The sequence below is a fragment of the Tasmannia lanceolata genome, unplaced genomic scaffold, assembly GCF_043159265.1.
Source record: "Tasmannia lanceolata isolate RefF3 unplaced genomic scaffold, GAP_Taslan_0.1 ptg000008l, whole genome shotgun sequence".
NCBI classification, from domain to species: Eukaryota; Viridiplantae; Streptophyta; class Magnoliopsida; order Canellales; family Winteraceae; genus Tasmannia; species Tasmannia lanceolata.
This window is the reverse complement of record NW_027518685.1, coordinates 65,646,906-65,673,302: the sequence shown is the minus strand read 5'-3', so window position 1 is coordinate 65,673,302 and position 26,397 is coordinate 65,646,906. Positions and strand designations below refer to the sequence as shown.

The 26,397-nt window shown below is 37.9% G+C and overlaps 1 protein-coding gene across 1 annotated transcript; it reads left to right on the top strand.

Annotated features, from left to right (window-relative positions):
• The first annotated feature begins 341 nt into the window (after positions 1 to 341).
• RH39 lies at positions 342 to 21,543 on the top strand. Its single transcript, XM_077389694.1, has 9 exons — positions 342 to 961; positions 1,759 to 1,854; positions 1,949 to 2,137; positions 2,282 to 2,422; positions 2,806 to 2,946; positions 5,656 to 5,798; positions 12,061 to 12,190; positions 12,285 to 12,333; positions 20,843 to 21,543. The coding sequence occupies exons 1-9, from the start codon at positions 449 to 451 to the stop codon at positions 21,352 to 21,354; spliced, it is 1,914 nt and encodes a 637-aa protein (XP_077245809.1). The 5' UTR covers positions 342 to 448; the 3' UTR covers positions 21,355 to 21,543.
• The last annotated feature ends 4,854 nt before the right edge of the window (positions 21,544 to 26,397 follow it).

Genomic DNA, 26,397 nt, shown 5'->3' with positions numbered 1-26,397 from the left:
ACGTCACATTCCTTACTTTTTTGCTTTCTCCCCTCATTTACATGCAACCAAATGCAACATTTTTTTACTTTTTCAGCACTCTATTAGCCATTTACAGGCATCCAAACAACATAAATACTTAATCTCCCTGGGATTCAATTGGGCAATACTTAGCATGTCTCCTCCCTGTTACTACTTTTTATCACTCTACGAGGGAGCCTCACATGCATCCAAATGGATGGCATTGGATTCAGGTTAAAAATTCCATGAAAAAGAAATTACCCAGTAGGTTTGCAGTTTTCCTTCAAAATAGGGAAAAATTTTGACATTGGAAAAAATTCCATGAAAAAGTTTACCAAATGTTGGAAATTGTATCTTCCATGGGGGCACATTCATTTCCATGTAGCAAATATCTCGTCTAGAGAGGGAACGCTTCTTGCAAAGAGACTCACATTCATCTTCCAAAGCCATGCCTGGAGGTCCAGGAAGAACTCTCCTTAACCTCTCATTCTCCTCAAACCTCCTCTCTCACTCTCTCTTCCCTGCACCAAAAACCTTCCCAAACTCTAGGGTTTTTCTAGGGTTTAAGACTAGATGCTTATCCACCTCCACCAGTACCCCCACCATTGAATTAGAGCAACAATTGCAACCCATTCGCCATTCCCTTCTTCTTGATAGGCTCAGAACTAGGCACCTCAAAGATGTTGCAAAAACCCCACAAATCAGAGCAAAACCTGTAGTTGAGGAGAAAGATGAAGGTTCCAAAAGTGGTTCAAAGAAGAACCCAACAAGGGTTTTCTCTAGTTTTGGGGAGTTGGGTTTGAGTGAGGAAGTAATGGGTGCTGTTGAGGAGTTGGGAATTTCTGTTCCTACTGAGATTCAATGTTTGGGGATTCCCTCTGTGCTTCAAGGAAAGAGTGTTGTGTTGGGATCACATACTGGTTCTGGCAAAACTCTGGCTTACATGTTGCCTTTGGTTCAGGTACTTTTAATTTAATTTTCACCTAATATCTTTTTTTTTTTAAATTTTTATGTGTTCCCTTTTGTAATTTTTTATTTTTAACTTTGTGGGGTTTTTTTTTTCTGAATGTGGGTCTAGTGATTCAGGGATTTTTTTTTTTAGGTTTAGTGTTTAGGGATTTGATTGTGCTTTTTCTTGTTCATCATTTTTTTTGCAATTGAGTGATGAAGGGTTTGGTTTTACTTTTGTGAGTTATTTCTTTGTGGGATTTTTTTTTGGGTGCTTTCTCCCTGGAATTTGTTTGCAAGTTTGTTTCTCTTTTATCATTGTTTCTGTTCTGTAATCTATTTTTTGTTTTTCATTCTCCATTTTTTTATATTTAAGTTCGACTTGGTATTGTTGTCATTCTTATTATTATCTTTGCATTTTTCGGAGTTGATTAAAAGGCGTACCTATCTCTTTGTCTCATTTTTTTTTACCTTTTATGATGGGGGAGTGTATTAAAATTGGTGGTTGCGTGTCTGCTCATTTGATTAGATATAAAATTGATTAAAATTTTATATTTGAATTGATAAAATTAATTAAAATTGATTAAAATTCTTAATTTGTTAAAAGACTGTACGCCCTCATGTTCATTTATCAATTACATTTTGCAGGCTTAATTAAAGCAAATACACCTTGATGTTCTCTCCATTAAAATTATACAAAATGCAGCAGTCAAGTGAAATGGATATGGCCGTTTTGATATGTTCATGGTGTTATCACTTCCAGACCAATACTTTTTCAAGGGCCTTACATAAATTTTTTTTCTTGTGTAGCTATTGAGACGGGATGAATCATTGTTTGGTATCCTAATGAAACCTCGGCGTCCTCGAGCTGTTGTGTTGTGTCCTACAAGGGAGTTATCTGAGCAGGTCTTGATTCGCTTTCTTAGATAGTTATTGAAATTAATTGTGACTTCTAGGAATTTTTCGTATCATAAAGTTCACTGTTTTGAGATTTTTGTAGGTGTTTCGGGTGGCAAAGTCTATAAGTCACCATGCACGATTCCGGTGTACCATGGTAAGTGGAGGTGTCCGCTTAAGACCTCAAGAGGATTCATTAAATGTTCCGGTTGACATGGTGGTTGGAACTCCGGGCAGGGTTCTTCAACATATCGAAGAGGGGAATATAGTTTATGGGGACATTAAGTACCTGGTGAGTTTCAGTTCGCAAATGTTTTGATATGTACAAAGACACGAGGATTGTGCATCACATTAATTTCATGTTCAGAAAATTTTATTATAGTACCATTCAAAAAAAAGAGAGAAAATTTTATGATATTGGCAATTTCTGTCATAGGTGTTGGATGAAGCTGACACCATGTTTGATCGTGGATTTGGGCCTGATATTCGTAAATTTCTCAGCCCATTAAAGAATCGTGCAATCAAATCTGAAGATCAAGGATTTCAAACTGTTTTGGTCACTGCAACCATGACAACGGTATGCTAACTTGCATGTACATCTAGGAAGAAATGTGAGACAGCCTATCTATGTGGGATAGTGACTTAATTGAAATTCAATTACATGAAGTTAGCAAGTCTGATGTTCAACCACCATTCACTTGATAATCTTTTTATCTTATTTTGATGAGGCTAGGGAGATTGGAGTAATCTTATTTTCTTTTGAAGAGATTGAAAATCGAAGACTAAGGTTCATCCCAATTTAATTTTCTCATAGTCCACCAATTATTTGATCCCATTTTTTGAAGGTTTTCATCCACCAACGGTTGACCTTGAATGCCAAACTGCAAGCATGCACTTTGGTCCTGACACCATGCTTTTGCATTCGTCTATATTATATTTTGACTTTTGAGGGTGTTGCAGGCAGTGCAAAAGTTGGTTGATGAGGAATTTCAAGGGATAGTTCATTTACGCACATCGACACTGCACAAGAAGATTGCTTCGGCTCGGCATGATTTTATCAAGCTGTCTGGTTCTGAGAACAAGTTGGAGTCACTGCTCCAGGTAAACTTTATGCCATTCTAGGCTTATCATGCAACATACTTTCAAGAGGAATGCTAGATACACAGGCGCCCTTGCAAAAAAGGGGCGAAGGGCGCCCCACTGGTCAGATCCCATTTAAGATGGCACAGAAAATTACAATCTTAACTGTCTTTAATGGGATCTGACCAATGGGGCCCTCTTTGCACCCCCCATCCCCCGCCCTCGTCATTTTTGCAAGGGCGCCTGTGAGTCTAGCATTCCTCTACTTTCAAGGATAAGTGAAACTCTTTCTTTCATAGATTCACCCAAAACGTGTAAAAGGTGACAGAAGCTCCATCTAGAATTTGACTTGTTGAAATTATTTTTACTGTGGAACCTTGTCAACTTCAATGCCTTTGTGAGTTTTGCAAACTAAGCCACATAGACGCTTTGCTGTTTCCAACTAACCTGTGCAAAAACACCATTTAGGCAAGATATAAATATGCTGGATAGAGCCGATATGTTCCAAGTCCCGACTCATGTTGGTTGACCGATCAATACCCATGCATTCATTAAGTATTTAATCTTTGATGGTGCTCTATTCTTTTATATGTTGTGAGTGACAATAATACACCATAATAAAGAAAAAGAAGGAAAACTGAGTTCCCAAAACAGCAAATAACGAAAGACTATCTGAAACGAGAAAAAGCACACCTCCCTATATACACCACTTTAGCAGGAAAGAAACTCCTTAGGTGGGTGGGAAACTCGTTTCCTCTGAGATGCGTTTCGGAAATGTGATAAAAAAATTGGGGAAACGTTTCCCCAATTTTAATGGTTCTCTATTCTTTAAGTATTTAAAGAATAAATGTTTTTTGGTTATATTATTGTTTTATTTTGGTTTTTTTTAACTGTTGCTTTATTTTATGTTATTCATATATTGGTTTGTTATTCATATACTAGTTCTCTAATTTTCTGATTTTATTAATTTCTATCTTTTTTGAATGTATCCCTGGATACTACTAAAAGAGATTGAAAAGAGTACATACGATATGGCTAAATAATAGAAAGAAAAAGAACGAAAACTGAGTTCCCAATACAGCAAAGAAAGAAAGAGTATCTGAAACGAGAAAAAGCACACCTCCCCTTATACACCACTTTAGCAGGAAGGAAACTCCTTAGGTGGGTGGGAAACCCGTTTCCCCTGAGATGCGTTTTGGAATTGTGATAAAGTTTTTTGGGGAAACGTTTCCAAAACTCATGGGAGTTGTGTGTGAATCATATGGGAAACTTATGTGAAACACATGAGAGGCGTAGGTGAAATGTGTGGAAAACTTACATGAAACATGTGTGAAACTTACAAAAATTGTTTTGCAAAAACACACTAAATTTTGTGGAATGGATATTGAAAATGAAAACTATAGCATTGATTGTAATGAAAATACAAATAAGTAGAAATGTATGCTGAAAATAAAATAAATAATGAGCATACATAAATCATGTATGTATGTCTCTAACTTAAATAAAAATTATGAAAAAATTATAAATATCTCATTTCAAACAAAATTTATAAATGTATGTATTTGTACTTAAAATCCCGTAGAAACTTGAAAGTAACAAATTTTAAATCTACAAAAACATATATTTCGTGTTTCCCTTGTGTTTCATTTACGTTTTCATTGACATTTCTCTATCGTTTCTGAAATGTTTCTAATGTGTTTCTCATATGATTTTCCATCGTTTCTCCATTTCTCATTTACCCTCTATTTTTTCTCCATGTTTCCCATTTCTGTTTCATGTTTCGCTTCCCGAATTCGTTTCCCAACCTCATAACTGTGGTTTGATTAGTATCTTTCCACTATGAATGAGCCCTGGAAGCATTCAAATAACACCTTAATCCCTTGGACTAGCCTTAATCCCAATTATATATGTAATGCATGTATAATTGTATACATATATTTATAGTATTGCCATTCAAAAAAAAAAAACATATATCTATAGTATTGCACTCTTTGTTTTTTGAAGAATTCCCCCTTGACTTGCATTTTATGACTTCAATTCAAAAGCTGGCTTTTAAAATTGACCCAAATCTCTCATCTCTGAAAACAAAAGATGCTATGAAACAGAGAAGATAGGAGGAGGGCAGGAAGACAAAGGAGAACAATGGGGGAGAGGGAAGAGAGATGAGGGAGAGGATTGTTCAGAGGTGTGCTTATGTTGATTGGTAGAGAGAATGGAACCCTGATCCTTGGTCACAGATCATTGAGGAATTCATAAAAATTGACAATAAGTTCTTTAATACCTCTAGAAGAGCGCATTTTGGTCAATTTGAACGAAAATTATGTTTTTTAATCATAAAATTGCCTATAGGGCACCACCATCGGTTCGTATGAAGCTTAACTTTGATGGCTTGATAATGGATAATTCGGAGCCACCCAATCCAGAGATGACGAAGGTTAACTTTGATGGCTCGAGCTTGGGTAATTCGGGGCCAACAGGTGTAGGCAGAGTTCTCAGGGATAATCGGTGTCTGACCAGGTGGGCTTTCTCTGGCTCCATTGGTGGCAATGAAGCATAATTAAGAGCAAGGCACACACATATTTATACACACACACACACACACACACACACACGTAAATGCTTTTGGCATTTGAAATTAGTTATCTGCCAACCATGTCATTTGTCTTACTTTTATTTGTTTGCTGACTCAAAAATTTGCACCTCATGTGGACTGTAATAATGTCATGACAGGTTCTGGAGCCAAGTCTAGCAAAAGGAAACCGAGTGATGGTGTTCTGTAATACACTCAATTCTAGTCGTGCTGTGGATCACTTTCTTAGTGAAAATCAAATCTTCACTGTTAATTACCATGGGGAGGTGCCAGCAGAAGAAAGGTAAGATGGTTGGTTATGTTTTTCCTCATTAATATATTCAGTCTTGTAGGGTGCAATGAAGTTTTTGTGGAGTCTAAGGAATATTTTCTTCCTCTACAGTAATTGATCTCTACCTAGCATCTTTTTTTCTTCCTTGAGCAATATCTGTATTTGAGCATCTAGTGTATGTTTTGGTTCTCTACTTTTTTTAATCTATAAATTACATTCATTCTTTTTTTTCTTAGCCCAGAATTTTTTTTTAACCTGGAATTTATCTACGAACCCGAACTGGCACCTTCAATTTTATCGATGTAAGTAAAAGATAAGAGAGGAGGACATGTCGCCTAGCCTTAAACCCCAAAAAAGAAGAAAGAAATCACTTAAGACCGAATACTAGGAATTCCCATTACATCACACCTTAAAGTCTCCTTGTAGGACTAGGGAGATCTTTCCATTTCCAAAAGACTTGATTACATTTCATATCACAGCAAAATTAGCAAGAGAACCCGCTACTTGATTGCCTTCTCTATATTTGTGGGTAAACCTCGGCTTAAATCCTGCCAGTAATAACTTATAGACCATGGAGGCTCCTTGTTGGCATTGATCATCTCAATCAAAACCTTACGGTCACCTTCATTCAAAACCTTAACGAAACCCGATGTCTTAGTATATTTAAGGCCGTCTAAAATGCCTCTCAATTTAGCTGAAAGTTAGTACCAACTTCATAAAAATGAAAGCTAAGACAAACTTTTACCCATATGATCTCTAAAGATACCATCATTACAAAAAATGCCCGGATTGCCTGTTGACTCACCATCTATGTTTAATTTTATTTCCAGTCTTTTCTGTTTCAGCTGTGAAGCTTTTAAAATTATAGGAGTCATACCCATGTCGCTAGGAGCCGACTCCCAATAGGGGCACTCTGAAGATGGAAAAACAGACCTTGTAAGTGTATTGCCCCAAGATGTAATTGCTCTAGCAATTATATTTTTAGTTTTTTAATTACCTTCCACTGACTGCCGACATCTATAAAAAGAGGGGGGCCCAGTGCACGAGGCTCCCGCCATTGCAGGGTCTGGGGAGGGCTAGATGTACGCAGCCTTACCCCTGCTTTGCAGGCTTTGCAAAGAAGCTGTTTCCGTGACTCGAACCCGTGACCACTAGGTCACAATGGAGCAACCTTACCGTTGCGCCAAGGTTCGCCCTCTGGCTGCCTATATCTCTCTTTCTAAATTTTCCAGTTGATAAAGGATGGAATAATTTTCAATAAGACGTCAAAATTCAAAAATTTCCTCATTTTTGATAGCTCAACTATTGAAGGAGCCTTGCAGTGATTGGTTGATTTTGAATAAAAGGGACATGTAACGTATTAGCAAAATAACTCCATAGATCTCGTGCTATTTCTCTTGCTAATTCACTCTCAACAAACAAATGATCAAAGCCGCCTTCCTATGCCTCCTCACAACAATTGCATTTGTACGTAATAGGAATAAACATATCCTTATTCCTACTATACACAAGAATTGCTCTTACAAAGTTTCTCTAGAGAAAGTAACATACCTTCGTTGTCATGTCCTTCCATATAAACTTTGGCCAGATTTTCCGCAAGCCCTGATTGCGGATCCGAAGGTGTATTTCCATATAAACTTTAGCCAGATTTTGCTCAAGCCCTGATTGCGGATCCGAAGGTGTATTTCCATATAAACTTTAGCCAGATTTTGCTCAAGCCCTGATTGCAGATCTGAAGGTGGAGATCCAATTGAAATTCAGAATGTAGAAGAAGACGGAGTGTCTAAACAAGAGATTGGCCAAAGAGAGGGTGCATGAGGCAATGGCTTGTCATGAAAGAGCTTGCCAATGAGATTGAAGCCGACAAGGTTGAGAATGATCGGATGAAGATGTTGAGGATTGCTGAGGTCTGGAGGGAAAAGAGTGTAGATGAAGCTGATGGAAGCAAGGCTTTTGATGAAGAAGTTTTTGGAGATGGAGGACCTGATAAAAAAAAATGTGCGATCAAAATTGCAAGTTGCCAGATATAATCTTTGATCCCGAGTTTGCAAGGGATATAAAACAAATACAAGCCATATAGAGGGTCTCTGGATGGAAATTGAGGCCATGATCAATACACCCGGTTGGGTTTGAGCCTTGCATCATGCAGGAAGCAGCTGAATAGGGATTGAAAATGGAATTGACTGGAGTAGAGTGGTCGCTGTTTTGCCTCAACAGAGGATTGTTGTCTGGCCACCCCATCGGTAATTCTACTACTGTTAAACAGTTAAAAGGGTGGCTCGAGGAAAAACTGGGGGCGAAGAGATGGGTAAGTTTTAGATTGTTAGAAGTTATTTTGTTCAACTCTCTCACTATCAGAATATAAATTTATCAGGCATCAATACTGCAATACATCACATTGGTTAGTTGGAGAAATTTTTTTATCCAAGTTTATTTTAAAATAATTCGTAAGTATTTTCCATAATCCTTTTCAAACTTTCTCCCCCCTTTTCTTCAGATTGTATTTTTTCAAACCCCCCAACTTGGGAATTCCCTTGGAGTGGGTAGAGCAAAAAGGGGTAGCTGGAATCACATAATTGAGAGCGTGGAACCATTCAAAAAATAATAATAATAATAATAATTGAGAGGGTGGAAAGAAGGTCGGATACTTGGAAACGAAACTTAGTGTCCAGGGTAGGTAGACTTACTTTAATCAAAGCGGTCCTTGCCAATTCGCCTATTTACCAGATGTCTGTTTTCAAATGCCCAGCGAGTGTCTCTGATAGGATCGAGCAAATACCACGGTGGTTTCTCTGGGGAGGACAAAGTGAAAAGAAAGGAATTCCCTTGGTTAAATGGGAGGTTGTTTGCACACTGATAAAATCTGAAGGTTTGGGTATAAGAAGGATTAAGGAAATGAATATCGCTTTTTTAGGGAAGTGGCTATGGAGATTTGGTGAGGAAATGTCTCATCTATGGGTGAAGGCTATAGAAGGTAAATATGGGGCGTCGCCGGGTCACTGGAGCTCAGAGGATAAGTTCAGATCCCCTGGAGCAACTCTCTGGAAAGATATTATGAAGTTCTTTCCCCTTTTTTGTTGAGGGAATTTAGATTCAGAGTTTATGAGGGGAACATGATTCGTTTCTGGATGGATACATGGATCTCTGACAGACCACTGAAAGTCTTATTCCCGGACTTGTTTGCGATTGTAGTAAGGAAAGGCAGTTTTGTGGAGGATAATATAGAAAGAAGAGAAGATGGGGTCACGTGGAAGCCTGGATTTAGAAGATGTTTCTTTGAAAGGGAAATTGACTCAATTGCTAAAATGAACTACTAGAAGAAGGCTATGTTAAGCAGGATGGGAAAGATAAAAGGATATGGATCTAGAATTCATCTGGTGAGTTCTCGGTAAAATCTTTCTACTTCAACCTAGTGGTTTGCCCTGCGTCTTCCAAAGTTGCTGGAGTACGGTCATTCCAGGCTCCCCCTAGAGTATGCATTTTTGGGTGGGCGGCTATGAGGAAAAGGATTCAAATGGTTGATTTCCTTTGCGAGAGGAAGATGATCATTGTTGACCGTTGTGCTCTTTGTATTGAGGCGGGTGAAAAAACTGATCACCTCCTTATTCATTGTCTCATTGCAAGAGAAATATGGGGTAAATTGCTTAGCATATTTGGGATTTCTTGGGTCTTCACTGAAAAGCTTGTTGATCTTCTCCAATGTTGGTTCCTTGCTCCTTGGAAGCAGAAAGGCAAAACGCTTTGGAATGTATCCTTCGTGGCTACCATTTGGGTGCTATGAAAGGAAAGGATTGCAAGAGTTTTTAAAGGGGTTTCTCGCAACCCAGATTATCTTTTCATTAGAGTCTTATCACTTACGATTTCTTGGGTAAAGATTCGTCCTTCTTTCAGATTTGTCTCTGCTTATGACCGATATGTGGATCGGCGGCTTCGAACCAAAAACTGAACTAGGTGTGGGCACCCCCGACTCCGCGCTTTGTGAAATTCAATTTTGACGCTCTAGCTTTGGTAATCCGGGTCCAGCTAGTATTGGTGGGGTCCTAAGGAAGTTGGTATTGGCGCTTTTGTGAAGGTGAGTTGTTGCCCCATTGGGATCTCTGATGCAATGGAGGCTGAAGTGAGAGCGGCGCATCAAGGATTTTAGTTACTGGCTAGAGATCAGATGGATAATGTATTAGTAGAGGGAGATTATCTGAATGTCATTAGATGGCTCAAGAAATCTCAAAATCCACCATGGCGTTTCGATCACCTATTTGATGAGACATTTGATTGGATGGCTCAATATTCTTGGTGTTTTTGTCATATTCGCCGTTCTGCTAATCAAGTGGCCGATCGTTTGGCAAGAGATGGAGTCTCTAAGGACACTCTAGCTCTTTTCGATTCTCTTCCTCCTTAGTACCCTCTTTTTCTTTATATTTCTCTTTCTTGATGTATCTTGTTCTTTTTCTCTATGTATTTGGCTTTGTACTTTGACCACCTCGGTCACCTTATTTTATAAAATTGGCTATCATTTTCAATTTTTTTTTCAAACCCCTCAAAATTTACAATTTATCAGATGATGTATCCCGTATTTGCCATATCTGCCAGTATATATAGTCTTTGGAAAATTGTGCTATGAGACCAAGATTTTAATCCTAGCCTATACGTGATGTCTATGTTGATAGCATTGCCTTCACTGTTACCTAAAGTGTGATTTTGTCAGTTGGGTTTCTATTTCAGCTTGCAACAATAAGATATGCATGGTGACTGATGCTCAACTGTTTTGTTGTGTTATAGTTCTTGTAAACATACACTTTTCACGCCGTGTTTTCCACAAGGCCTTCTTATGGAGGCCTGCAATATCTTTTATGGCTATACTTGATGTAGGACGATCGAAGGTTGAACTAGTATTTCACTCTGATATCAAATTTGACGCAGGATGGGTTTATAGAATGGACGTTAGGCGTGAAAATGGTGGGTGAAATTAAGGGTTTGGGTAGGTGATTAGATTGGGAAAATATTTTTATGAGGTTTACAATGGGTTTGAGACATGTTGGGAAGCTGTTGAAGGATGCCGGGAAGGTGTGAAATGAATTTTTGGGAAAACTGAGAGAGACACGGGATAGGGATCGCTTTGAACTATGGGTACAACTTGGGTCGAATTTTTTGAATTCCGGGTTGTACTTTTTCCTTAAAATGGGGTCAGGTTGATTCCAGTTCATTTTTTAGCAAAAGCTCAACCCGACCCGACCCAAGTTGCACCCATAATTTGAACGATGTTTCTAAGGTCGAGAAAATACTTTTATGGATATTTTAGGGGTTTGGGTAGCCGATAGGTGGAAAATAATGTGAGAAATGAGATTAATGGAGGTTTTGGGTTCCAAAGAAGGTGGTTTATGGGAAAAAAAAACGGAAAAGATGAGAGAAGATTAGTAGAAACAATGAATGACGAGTAAAAAGAGGGAATTTACTTATCTCAAGGCTTCACACCATGGGTTTCTTGGGCATCCCACCAAAGAATCCTTAGCATCTCTCCAAAAAAGAAGATGAAGCCATTTTCTCTAAGAAGCTCTCAATATCACATAGCAAATGAATGTGGTGTTTTTTTCTCACAAACCCAACATAAAGTACTTATATCAAACAAATAAAAACCCTAAGGACTAAACTACCCATTTCTAAGGACTTAAAGACTTGCTCCCACTTAAATTACCGTAATACTTGTGGGGCTTATTTAAAATCCCACAACTCAAAGAACTTAAGGTATTTTGATGTAAAAATACTCTAGTACCCTCTGTGAAACTACCAGTTACTCCAAAAGCTTAAGCTGTTGAAGGCATTATTTAATCTTTTATACTTTCACACTCCCCGTCATGTGTGGCCCCTCTTTTTTAGGGTTGGCCTACAAGTGGGACATGTGGCCCCTCTTTTGGGTTTAGCCATTCCATGTGGATTTTGCTATCAAGGAGTTTTGAACCCAGGCATTTGCTCTGATACCATGTGAAACTACCAGTTACAAAAGCTTAAGCTGTTGGAGAAGGCATTATTTAATCTTTTATACTTTAACACCCTCTATGACCTTAAAAGACTCAAATAACACTCTTCTATTAATACTACCTTCAAAAGTGGGAAGTGGCCTACTGCACCCAGCCTATCTTTGTTATGTCCTTCAGTGCTTTAATAAGCAGTTACATAATTCAAGAACATACACAGGAATATGATTACCTACTGATTTTTTTTATTTTAACTGTTATTTTCATCTGCCATTTACTGACGTGTTAAGAACTCCTGATGATAGAGTTGAAAACCTCAAGAAGTTTAAAAGTGAAGATGGAGATTGCCCAACTTTGGTCTGCACAGATTTGGCTGCTCGAGGACTGGACTTGGATGTTGATCATGTTATCATGTTTGATTTCCCCTTGAACTCTGTAAGTTTTCTGCTATAAGATAGGTCAATGTTTATATTGCTCTCTTTGCTACAAATGAAATCACTGAACCTATTGTTCTTATATGCTGTTTTAGATTGACTACCTTCATCGCACTGGAAGAACCGCTCGAATGGGAGCTAAAGGTCTGTCCCTTTCTTTATTTTTTTGTGAGATAAACACGACTTTACTAAAGAAAGGAGATATGAAGTCTGTCATCTTTTGTTTCCATAGCGTGAACTTCACTAATAACAAAATGTTAAAAAAATGGATGAAACAAAATACACTAATTATATTAGGGGCAGTATATCCTCACAAGAAGATTATAATTGCTTTCTTTAGCAAGGGTTTCAGCTATATCATTGGCATCTCTTAAGTGCATGAAAAGTAAGGTTTCAGTTTTTGGTTTCAGTATGTGTATTGATCGTGATGGAGATGGAAACTTGTCAGTTTTGGATGGAGATTTTATTAGAATCCTGTATAATCATGAAACCTATGGGATCACATGGAAACGGTTGATATTTAAGATGAAACTTTAGGAAGTGATAGAATAAACACAAATACACACTAAATAATAATTACACAGGCAAAAAAGCCCATCTGTAATAGCCTAACAATGTCAACACCTAGTAACATGCGTTGTCACACATGTTTCTTAATTCTATACATACCTCATTTCACATGTAATTCATATGAAAATTTATACATAATTCACACACAACATTTCATATGCAATTCATATAAATATATGCACCACATATTGGTATAGTAATACCACTACTGCACTTACAATTTTTTTTTTTTCAGTATATGTTTCGGTTTCAGTATTCGTTTCGGTGGAGATGGAAGTCGAGATATTTCAGTTCTTTTGTGTCAGTTTTGGTGGAAATTTAAAACCATGATGAAAAGTAGGGTTGCAACCAGGGCCGGGCTTTCCAAAACCCTACCCTACCCTACGCCCTTTTCAAAAAAAAAAGGAAAAAACCCTACCCTACCTGAGAAACTATCCCGGGTCGGGTATGGGAAAACCCGAGAAACTATCCCATACCCGAGATTGTTTCTCGGTTTGGGTTGAGTTGGGATGGGTTATAATACTCAACATGCTATCATAGGGCGAGATCGTGGGAATCTTGTGACTGATATTTGTCACTCAGTCGGAGGGGCTCTTATAAGTGGATGTACACATGTTTTTTTAAGAAGAGATACGAGTGGCTAGATTGACAAGTGGGTTCCACTTGTTAAATGATCCAAACCATTTATCCGTTAGGCCTTGTTATGGTGGGTCAGTTATCAAAATTCACTCCCATCAAATGATCTTAGACCCTTCAAGTATTGGCTGTGAATAGTGACAATTGCTTCTTTGATTTCTTACCATCAATTTAATTGAAACAAATGGGAGGGTTGGGATCGTCCATAATTGACTCCCATCTGACTATCCTGGCCCTCCAATTAGTGGTTGTGAATAGAGAATTGCTTCTTTGATTTCTTACAATCCATTTAATGGCAACAATTTGGAGGGTTTGGATCATCAGAGGAACGTAGGTTTTGATGAGTTGCCCATCCATCTCAAGCCCTAACCGATAAATGGTTTATATCACTTAACAAATGGGTCCCACTTGTACTTCAAGCAACTAATATTTTCTCCTATAAGCAACTAATATTTTCTCCTATAAGAACCCCAAGTTGAGAGCTAAGGTGATATGAGTGTGGCTTCAAATTATCAGGAAAAAAAAGAAGAAGAAACAATACATGCTTGTCTCTTTCTTGCTCAAGAAACGCCCAACGTCCTTTTTGCGTGTTGTCTTGTTTGATAAGTGAAAACCTTTTTTTTTTAATGGAGCATATGATCACTTGTCATTTTTAATCGATTACATTTATTCAATCCTGCATTTTTAAAAACACATGATTCGGTATATCTTTTTGGTAACTTCACATGAACGTACAATAATGCTGAAGCAGACATATATCTTTGTGATATAATTTAATAATGCCTATTGAATGACCAATCTAAAAATCATGTTGAAGTTACGAGTCTATGAATCTCGGGTCAAGTCGGGTTTCGGGTTTTTTCTTCAAACCTGATCCAACCCAAGATTGGGTCAGTTTTTAAACCTGAAAACATACCCAACCAAGGATGCCTCTTTGTTCAATCATGTAAATGTTGGCAAACTTGGTAGGTGTGAGATAAGAGCTCCACTCCTATAAGTATGTGTATCTTTGAGCTTATATCCACCCTTTCCATTGGCCTTCTTACTATACACTGCACGGGTGCTAACATGTTTATAATTTATCATGCGAAAAATGTTGATTAAGTTTGTTCCGTACTTCTTTTGTGGCAGAAGCATTCCTTACATTGACCTCTCAACATCTATTATATGTAGTGCAGATTTCCTAGTTCCAAGGTCCCTTTCAGGCTTCTCTTAAGACCTTGAATCTTTGAACTATCATTATATGATGATGATTCATCAATTTACACTAAAACCAACACTACCCCTGAATTGGCATGCTTAGTAAATAAGTAGTTCTCAGGCATATTTTGTATCCATTGTTCTATAGATCCTAATATAATTTTTCGAACCACGATCTTTGAGCCTGTTTGAACTTTAAACCCATAAATGGCCTTATTAAGTCTATGCACATAGCTACTTCTGTCTACAAATTCGAATCCTTTCTACTTCTGTTTTTTAGTACTACCTTTCTGCTTCTGTCTACAACTTCTAAACCTTTCTACTTCTGTCTACAACTTCGAAACCTTTTGCTGGTTCACATATATTTTCTCCTCCGTAGACTTGTGAAGGGATGGATTCTTGACATCCATCTGACTGAAGTGTCTAGCCATGTATGTTGGCTAGAACAAGGATGAACTTCCACTGTAGTGCTCTTGAATCTTGACTACTGGACTGAACATCTCATCATAATCAAGATACTCTCTCTGATTGTATCCATTGGTCACTAACCTGGTCTTCTACCTATCATTGGTTCCATCAGGTTTCTGTTTTAACTTGAAAACCCTTTTATATCCTACCACATTCCTATATATATATATATATATATATATAGAGAGAGAGAGAGAGAGAGAGAGAGAGAGAGAGAGAGAGAGAGAGAGAGAGAGAACATTTCCTACACACTTGTGTAGGTAAGTTACCTACACACTAGCTTAAAATACAGTGGGGGCCCACATTGTTTGGGTGATCCAAACCATTCATTTGAATGGTCCTCACATAGATAGGGTGTCCACAAAAAATCAGATCCATAGGATCATCCCAACCATTCAAACTATGGAGGCAAAAAATGGACTAATTTGTGAAGGTTTATACACGTCCATTTTACCTCCACAAATCGTAGGGTTGGGATGATCCTATGGATCTGATTTTTTGTGGACACACTATCTCTGTGAGGACCATTCAAATGAATGGTTTGGATCACCCAAACAATGTGGGCCCCCACTGTATTTTAAGCTAGTGTGTAGGTAACTTACCTACACAAGTGTGTAGGAAATGTTTTCTCATATATATATACTAGTAAAAAACCCCGTGCGATGCACGGGGCGACAAAGAACTGTACAGACCACATCATAGGTTGATCCAAACCGTCCATGTGATGGAACACAACATCAATAGGTTGTGCCCGTAAAATCATTTCCATAGGTTGATCCTAGCCCTCCAATCTATAGAGGTTTCCATAATTAAAAAAGCATAAAGGAGGGGGGTAGGATTGAAATTATGTGGCTTTAGTGGGTGCCTTTGTTAAAAAGCATAAAGGAGGGGGTAGGATTGAAAATATGTGGGTTGAATTGGTGCCTTTGTTAAAAAAAGTCAAAAAAAGTGATGTGTAATTCTCATAGAATTTTGGGAGAAATTCAAATAATTCTCTCCTTTTCTCTTTTGCTATATAGTATATAGATATATATAGTTCTAGCTACTATTTCCTATGTATCGTTTCTATCTAGCGCACTCAGAAACCGCCCCAGTAAATGTCCGCCTCATCAACTGCCTTGAGTACTTGTATTTTTGGTACTTTCTTATGCTTGTTTTGGGGAACGAAGTGCTTTGCTTATAGTTGGATGAGATGGTGGGTGATACCTGTAGTCTAAGAAGCACAAGTACTCTCCGGAGCCTACGTACCCGTGTCGGGTGCGTATCGGGTGCGGGTGCTCTTGGGTACTCTTTGGGTGCGTACCGGGTACGCACCTGAGTTTGTGTACGTATCGGGTGCGCACCCGGTTCAAATTAAATCAAAAATTTCAGATTTACAATAGAGGGGCTGTCCCAATTAACAAAAGGGGGGTTGAATATATCAAAATATCTATATATATATATATATATATATATATATATATATATATATATATATATATATATATATATAGAGTTAAGTGAAGCTACACATACGTGTAGCTAACTTAGCTACACCGACGGCTTAAAATACAGTGGGCCCACATTATTTGGGTAATCCAAACCATTCATTTGATAGGACCTCACATTGATAGGGTGTGCCCAAAAAATCAGCTCCATTGGATGATCTCAACCCTTCAAACTATGGAGGCAAAAATGGACAGATTTGTGAAGGTTTTTACATGTCCATTTTTGCCTCCACAAATCGTAGGGTTGGGATGATCCTATGGAGCTGATTTTTTGGGCACGCCCTATCTATGTGAGGGCCCATCAAATGAATGGTTTGCATCACCCAAACAATGTGGGGCCCACTGTATTTTAAGCCGTCGGTGTAGCTAAGTTAGCTACACGTATGTGTAGCTACACTTTTTTCATATATATATATATATATATATATATATATATATATATATATATATATGAGGAAAATGTTGGTGAGCTTAAGCGCCCAATCACATTGGGGCCTACTTTGTTAGGATGATCCAAAGCATTCATTTGAAAGGCCCTTACATAGATGGGGTGTGTACCAAAAATCAGCTCCATAGGATCATCCTAACCCATCCATTTGTGGAGGTCAAAATGGATAGACATTATTTGTCCACAAATCTGCCCATTTTTGTCCTCCACAAATGGAGGGTTTAGGATGATCCTATGGAGCTGATTTTTGGTACACACCCTATCTATGATAAGGCCTTGCAAATGAATGGTTTGGATCACCACAGAAAATGTGGGACCCATGTGATTGGGGCGCTTAAGCTCACCATAAGTTTGGTGAGCTTAAGCTCACCAACACTTTCCCCTCTCTCTCTCTCTCTCTCTCTCTCTCTCTCTCTATATATATATATATATATATATATATATATATATATATATATATCCCGTAATTAAAAACTTAACAACTTAGAAGTAATATTAGATTTTGATGACGTTATTGCATTTTAATTGTTCTCCAATTAAATTGTTTGAATTCTTTAACAAAATATTTATTTATTTTATTTTATAAATATATAATGAAATATAAAAATATATTATATTCAGCGTACCCCTAACGTACCCGTATCCTATTTTTAAAAAAAATCACGTATCCACGTACCCGTATCGTGTCGTACCCGTACCCGTATCCGTGCTTCATGGCTTGTAGTAGATGTGGAAGTCCCGGTGTCACCATCTCGGTATGTTCTTGCCTCCTTATTCTCGTGACCAAGGTTCAATGGGTCATAGAAATGAGACTCATCAATTGAGGCATGGTCAGAGATTAAAACCTTGTGTGAAGATAAAGAATATCACTGACATTCCTTGTGGTCATCACTGTTGCCCACCAAAATTACACGTAATTCCTTATGAGAAAACTTTTGACGTGTGGAAGAAGGTACATGAATGTAATGAATAAAACTCCATGAACAAACATACAAGTGATCAAGATCTGTATTGGTGAGTAGTGACTACTTGAGTAGGATATACCTATCTAAGAATAGCTAATGCCAGGGTGTGGTGACATGAATAGCTGTGTGAAATGCATTTGTTCTCTAGTGCACAGGGCGTGTTCTGTTTTTTTAGGTGAGGAGAATGACAGAGCCAACAAAATACAAAAAAGCTTGTTTAACAGACATAACCCTGGCAAACATGCCCGTTTCTTTCATTTGTACTTTTTGCGTTAGTAAACAATGAGATTTTGCGGAGCAACTCGGAGTTGCTTCTGTAGACTCTCAATCCATTTCGACCTGATTTCACGGGAGAGAATGAGAAGCCTTGCCGAACACACCCTTAGGTGCTTGAAAATGAAAGATGATTGATAGACCTACCTCTATGATGGGTCGATGTTTCTTTTCGTCACTCCATTTTGTGACATGGTGTGTGTGTAGGAGGAATGTTGATGACTACCTTGGGAATGAAAGAAGTTTCTAAATGCCTGAGAAGTTTACTCACCAAACTAGTTTTTTGAGAAAATAAATCCAAGTATAGCATGGGTAATCTACAAATAACATAACAATGCTAAACGAAAATAAATGGGTGTAGGACCCCCAAACATTAGAATGAACAAGATGGAAAGGAAAATAGGATAATATTATTTTTTTGAGAATGGTGGCCAATTTATTGAAAAAAGAGACCTAGATGATCAAGTACAAAGTAAGGAGAAAAAACAACAAAAGAAACAAAATAAGATAATATTATTATTAGAGGTAAAATCGACGTTCAGAGTGTTTTCCATGTTGACAACTGTGGCACAATTGAGACTCAAATGTGACAATTGAGAGTCAACTTATTACATGATGAAATAAAAGAGTTAGGAAATAAATAATGTAGAAAAATGGTTTGTGTGGGCCATAAGTTCATGTCATACAGGCTATGAAGGAGGGCACTGATGCTGTAAAGACCTCAACATTGGAAGAAAACTTTGAAGGTGACAAAACAAAGGACTGTCATGAAATCATAGATCCCACAAACTTTATCTCTAGTGAGGGGCTTCCCCATTCAATGATCTTTTACTAGAACAGACTTTGAGGTAAACATAAAGTAGCAACTACAATAGGAAGTAGTGCCAGTATCAAAATATTGTAGCGCGGATATCAGTCCCCTGTGTATACACAGAAGAGAGGTGGGTTGCATGATTGTTGTTCCAGGCAGTTGGAGTGGTGGTCTTGTTTGGTTTTTTTGTGAGTGTTTCCATGTAGGTGGGTGTTTCTTGTTTGAGCTTGATGAGGAAGCTTGAGATCGTGCCCATGGCAACATTGTTATTAGAGACTATTGGTGATGCCTGTCCTGATTTGCTCACTATTTAAAGCCCACTCCTGTTGAATGCAGTCCCAACTGAGAAGAGCATTTCTTCTTCCCTTCTGAGTGCTTCTTTATCAGCTCTGGCAACTACTGGTGACTCTGTATAGGGGTGCAACTTGGGTTGGGCTCAACCCGATTTTGGCTCGGGTTGGGTTGGGTTAGGGTTGGAAAAAGCCAACCCGATTTAATTTCGGGTTGGGTTAGGGTTGAGGCCTCGGCAACCAGACCCGACCCGACCTCCGTCCTCTAATTTTATCATCATTTTCTTAGGAATATGTTTTTTTTTCTTGTATTTTTCTGTTTGGCCCTAGATGAGCCCGAAACCAACCCGAACCCAACCCGACTCAAACCGACCCGATTCGGAGGCGGGTTGGGTTAGGGTTGACCATTCTCAACCTGAGGCTCGGGTTGGGTCGGGTTCGGGTTGAGGAGGGAATGCTATCTCGGGTTGGGTTAGGATTGGCCTCATCTCGACCCGAGTTGCACCTCTAACTCTGTATGCCAATACGATGTCTGGCGTTTCAACTTGGACTCTCCATTCTCCCTTGCTCTTCACCGACCTCTGCTTATGCTGTTATGATCCCTTCCGCTTCTGTTTAATCAGAAAGTGGTCTCTAGTCCTAAACATGGTTTTAAATTTCGACCTTCGGTGGAGACCGACACCGAAATCGCACTTACCCGAAACAGTATTTTATTTCGGCCGAAATTTTGGTCGAAATTTCATTTTCCCCCGAAATTTCACCCAAAAGAGCTGTTTTTTTTAATTATTTTAATATTTTACCGAAATTTCGGTAATTTCGGCTGAAATTTTATATTGAATAAAATACTCTTTCTCTTGTTACGCCGGATTTCAGCCGAAATTTCATTTTCCGGGGGGTCCGATACCGGTTTTGAAACCGAAATTTAAATCCTTGGTCCTAAACCACGCTCACTGGTCAATGATGTGGTGAAACATGTTTGGAATCTTAGAAGAGAATGATGCTTCCATGGAATCGGAATTAAACTCCCATCAAATCAAGCTGTGAAGAGGAAAAGGTAATGATCTGGCCAAAAGAATGATGGTCTTTTGAAGAGAGAAGAGAGATGTGGTGGGTCTGGGGTTTCCAGGAGTTGTAGTGGTGTGAAGAAGAGATGGGAGTTATGATAATGTGCGTGTGTGTGTGTGTGTGTGAGAGAGAGAGAGAGAGAGAGAGAGAGGTCAATTCCTAATTAAGGTTGAAGAGGACTATCTAGCGTGTGTGAACGTGTGCGCGCGCTGACATAACACACCCACACAGACATGCATGCATTTTTATCAAGTCAAGAATTTATAATTGCTTTCAATTTTAAAATTTGATTTTCACCCCCTTTTCCTTGCATTAATCTCCAAGAAAACAATACCTTTCAGGCCTTCGACTATTATTATGATCATGTTAAATGAATTCTGATACGTTATTACCCGAACATATGTTCTTATCTGAACACACTTCCAACTTCCATCTTACAGGGAAAGTGACAAGCCTTGTTGCAAAGAAAGATCAGATTTTGGCCAACCGAATAGACGAGGCCATAAGGAAGAACGAAAGCTTGGAATCACTCACTGTTGATAACGTAAGATGGGATGCTGCAAAGGCACGCCAAAATTATCCCAAGGGAAAGAACACTAAATCGGGGACAGTATCAAACCAGAAAACTAAAGGTAAAGGTACATTGAAATCATCAAGAACTAGTGGGAAGGCAGTCCAGACTGTGGGCCGTAAAACCTCAGAAGCCAAGACGGTTAAAACATCTGCAACACCCAGAAAAGCCGCCCCATCATCATCGAAGCCACTAAAGTCTTCTTCAAGTAGCTCAAGAAGGGAAGCACCAAATGGAAAGAAACAGATAGTAAAGAGAAAATCAAATGTTTTGAAATCTACAGGATCCAAGCTCAGTATTGTTGGGTTCAGGGGGCGTAGTTCGTCTATGAAGAGGGAGTCATTGAGGCCAGCTGATGGACGTGCACGGGAAAGATCATGAGATTATCTGGTGCATCCAACCACTGTAAATACTCAACAATTTTACATGAGCTTTTTCCTTAAATCAAAGACTTTGGATTTTGTTTAGTTCCTTCCTTTGTTCTGTTTTGAGTTTAGATCTTGCTTTTTTAACTTGCTTATGTTACTGTAACACTCCAATTATAATGAGCTTTTTGATGGATTATGTACATTTCCATATTATCTCCAAATGAGTGTAAATAGTCCTAATCATTGGCATTACAGGCTACACAATTTATTGTTGCACCGACAGTGCTTCACCTTTGATTGATCCGGACCGTTGACCCGAAAAGGGCCTATCTTGGATCTCTCGGGGATGGAAACTCCTTGGCATGTTTGGCAACCGTGAAAAAATATTTTATGGAATTATTGTTTACCTAATGTAAGAGAGGGGTAGAGAATTTTATGGAATATTTGTTTACCTAATGTAAGAGAGGTGGGAGAGAGATTTGAGGGGGTGATGAGTGAGAAGGGCATGGGATAGAGCGAGAAAAAAGGGAAAAAAAATTAAAAAAATTACCCTCCCTCTGTTTTCCAAGCTCATCAGATGCTCTCTTCACTCACTGCCCTCTCAAACCTCTCTGGCCAGCCCTCCTTTACCTTCGTAAACAAATATTCCGTGACTTTTATAGTTGTCAAACAGGCTCTTTGGATTACTGGAAATATTTTTGGAAGTCTAATAATGGGTACATTTGGATGCCGAGAAGATTTTGATTTGGATTTCTCACATTTCCAGCCCTTTTTGCATTGTGATTTGGATCCAGATCAAATCATTAGATTTCCAAATCAGCGACTGACAATGAAAAATAATAATAATCAGATTTTCAAATATGCTGTGGAAATAAGTAATTGGAAATCAACAGATATGGCAGTTTCCTCCACCCTCTTATCTCTTCGACCTCTCCCCTCCAGTCGGAAGTACCCCTTCCCTCTCTGTCTCCCTCAACATGTGCTAGCAGATCTAACTCATTTTGTGTTCAAAACTCAATTCCAAATTCAAATACAAAATAAAAGGTATCCAAACGGGCGCTAATACCCATTATTAGACTTCCAAAAAAATTCCCAGTAATCCAAAGAGCCCGTTTGACAACTATAAAAAAAGTTACGGAATATTTGTTTACCAAGGTAAAAGAGGGTCTTAAGGGCCCGTTTGGATACCTCCCATTTTGTATTTGGATTTGGAATTGAGTTTTGAATACAAAATGAATATATCCGGCAGCTCATGTAGAGAGAGATAGAGAGGGAGGGGGTACTTCCTAGTGGAGGGGAGGTTGAGGAGCAAAGAGGGTGAAGGAAATTGCCAGATCTGTGGATTTCTAGTTCTTATTTCCACAGCAAACTTAGAAATCTGATTTTTTTCACCATTAGCTGCTGAATTAGAAATCCAAGAATTTGATCTGATCCAAATTACAATGCAAAAAGGGCTGCAAATGTGAGAAATCCAAATCAAAATCTTCTCGGCATCCAAACGGGCCAATAAGAAATTGGAAATCCACAGATCTGGCAGTTTCCTTCACCCTCTTTGCTCATCAACCTCTCCCCTCTACTAGGAAGTACCCCCTCCCTCTCTGCCTCCCTCTACATGAGCTGCCGGATCTATTCATTTTGTATTCAAAACTCAATTCCAAATCCAAATACAAAATGGGAGGTATCCAAACGAGCCCTTAATTGAATTCACATCAAATTGAAATCTCAATTTCTTCCTAATAGTAAATAATCGACCACAGAATATTACCCTTACCTTTAGTGACATTAAACGAGTATCTGATTCACAATCCAAACTCTATGGATCTCCGTGGCATTACAATATCAAAGGCTATCTAACAATACTATACATCAGCTTGCATATTAGTACTCTTCTAGTAATAGTGAGTGAAAGCTAGGATGATCTTAGCTTTACTGTTGCAAATAATGCCACCACCTTGAGTCTCTCACCTCGAGACTCCAATTAGTCTTCTTAGATTCGCCATTAATGTTTAGGTTGTTTCTACTTTTAGAATGATTTGTCTAAATGGAGTAACTGGATTGTGTGAAAATTCAACATGGTGGGTTTCAGTTATTGCAAGGATTGTTACAACGGCCATTGAAGATTTGAATTCAAGTGCCAGGGTAACGTCAGTGATGAATGGAAAAATTTGGATAGGAAAGCCCTCACAATATACAACAGTGTTGGCGTATAGTGTTCCATCATGTGGCAAATGAAACATATGCAAAGATAGCCATTGCAAGAGAAGCTTCATGGTCCATGTGAAAGATAAATGACTGAGAATAAAGCCTTTTTTATCAGGTAATTGGTGAATCTAATTTTCTATTGACTCTAAAGAAAAAGTCACTGTTTGACGTAAGTTATGTTATGGAAATGTTTTAAAACATTTTAAAGTAACTTTTCACTAAACGCGTCTATTAAAATGTTACATACCTAGATGGGTCCCACTTCGAGTGGAATAAATTAGGATTTAGCAATATCTAAAGGGAGCTGATATTTCCGCTCCACTTTTAGACTAATCCACTCCAACTTGGAGTGGATTAGTCTAAAAGTGGAGCGGAATTATCCAAAGCATAGGGGAGTTGATATTTCCGCTCCCCTTTTAGACCAATCCACTCCAACTTGGAGTGGATTGGTCTAAAAGGGGAGCGGAAATATCAATTCCCTATCTAAATTGGCTTTTGATATTAATGTGGTTGTTGTCAATATTTTGAGTACTTATCTATATTCAGTAGGATATGTTGATTTGATAAGACTATTAGCATGTTGGCTACTCTTAGATTAGTAAGCTATTATTTAATTAGGAAGTAGATTTTGGTAGAATTCTTATTAAGTAGGAAAGTTGCATAGGATCTATTGTTTATTAATAAGTTGTTATCTTCTATTTCATCAATGAAGAAATTATTTTAGAAATTGTGTTTTTGCACAAGGAGGAATGACCCTTCCCTCGAAGCAGGTCAAGAGGTTGATCTTCCCTCTAAGAAGATCAATCACGTAGCGAGCTATTCGAGATCGTAACATAAAATCCTTCAAATATACATCATTGTATATGAAAAAGACATCCAAAAGTATATTCTAACATTCTTCTCCGTTTCAAAGATTTCCTTACTCTTTCTTCCTTTGATCAAGATAATATAGCATGTTCGCTACGCATTATGGCCGCGTGAGTGCACACCCCATGGAGCGGAGTCCTTGTATCATGAAGGCATACACCGTAAAACCCATCTGCACCATTGATTTGTCATATGTGGCATCAATATTTGTCTTAAGGATAGAGGATTCAGATTCGTTTCTCGACTTAATTCATAAGTCACTTCTTCATGATTTTATAATTAGTATTATTTTCAATCGATCTACTGCTTTATTTTTCTATTTTATTAGTAAAATCCGAAACCATACACAGATCCAACTACAGATATTAATAGGTTTGCATCTTAATTGAGATGCAAAAAAGATTAACCAGCTATTGTCGATGAAAGTGATATTGAATGATGAGTTGCAAGCATTGTTGCAACTATATTCTTTGCTAGGCAGTTGTGTGAAATTTGTGGTTTTGCTTAGCAATTCAATATCTAACGAGATTTTGACGATACAACATATGCCACAAACAACTTGTTTAATGAGAAAAATAAGAAGTCTAGAATCTCAATCACTGGCGTTGCTACTTGAAGATTGTGATAAAATCACAAGAGAAGATTAAAAAAGATGGGAACGGAGGGAAAGATCTAAATCTTAAGGCCCTGATGGAGACATAAAAAATGCGAGAGAATTCAAAGTTTATAAGCGCAGGCGTGGACGAGAGTGATGGTGGAAACTCTAGCATGGGCCACAGACATGTGCGTCCTTTTTATTATTATTATTTATCTTCTATTTTCGTCACTTATTTGTAGCCTACTTTTTAGGCATCAAATATCAGTTGTTTGGCGTGTTTTTGGTATTATTAGAAATGTTTTCCAATTACCTATCTAATGAGCCCAAGATCACATGATTTGGACGTGATTTGAGATCACATGATTTGGACGTGATTTGAGCAAGTTATAGGTGTTTTTTGGAAGTGGTATATGTTTATCATGGGATAGCCATTTTAGGTATGTTTTTAACTTTATTTAGTTTACTTTGGATTAGATAAATGGTTGAGATTAGTTGCTAAGGTCTTAATTTATCTTAAATGGTTTCTTTTCTTATAAATGCATCTTATGAAAGCAATATAAGGGACTTTTGAATATTGAATAGAATTGACGTTTTGCTTGAAGCCAGAAATTTGGGTTTTCTTCTTCTCTCTTCTTCTTGGTGGTTTGGAACCATCATTCTTATCTTCTCTCTTCTTCTTCTCTACTCACTTTCTTTATCAAATCAGCACAACAAGGTTAGTACATCAATCTTTTCAGTTTCTTTATGTTTTGGACCCTAAAGTTGATAAAAATGAAAATCCATATATCTTGTTTGTTCTTCAAGATCTCACTATGAGATTTTGAGGGATTGATTTTGTGATTAAACCTCTAGCTAAAACACTCAAGATCCCTTACCCTAAACCCCTTTTGAGCCAAGTTGAGATTTTCACCATTTTCAATCCTTAAAACTAGTTTTTGAGACCCCTAGCTTAAACCTACCATCAAAATCCCTCCCTAAACCCTAGATTTACTTCCTTCTACTTTTCTAGATCATAGCTATAATCTGGGCAGCAGTATAACTCCAAAATTCCAGATCTGTAAAATTACCGAAATTCACTTTTAGCCTAAATCTGGACCGTTTTGAACCCTTACTACCGTTGATAATTGTTCTATTGTTCTTCATTGATTATTACTATTTTCATGCTTGTTTACATCTAATTCATCGGTATTTGCATTAGCTTTTAGTTCTTTTATTTGGTTGCATGCGTAAAACCTAATTTATGACTAATTTTGCTATTAACAAATCATCCTACGAATCTTGTTCTTTTGATTGGTTTGCATAAAGCTAATTCTTGTTAATTGTTAATTTTTTAATTATTAACTGCAATTTAATTCTCATTATTGCTGCTAGACGTAGAATAATCATATG

What these genes read in the sequence shown, in the direction of transcription:
- RH39 (XM_077389694.1), top strand. Translation starts at nt 449, where the DNA reads ATGCCTGGAGGTCCAGGAAGAACTCTCCTTAACCTCTCATTCTCCTCA. An exon ending in ACATGTTGCCTTTGGTTCAG is followed by an intron (nt 962 to 1,758) that starts GTACTTTTAATT and finishes TTTCTTGTGTAG; the next exon opens with CTATTGAGACGGGATGAATC. An exon ending in ATGGGGACATTAAGTACCTG is followed by an intron (nt 2,138 to 2,281) that starts GTGAGTTTCAGT and finishes TTTCTGTCATAG; the next exon opens with GTGTTGGATGAAGCTGACAC.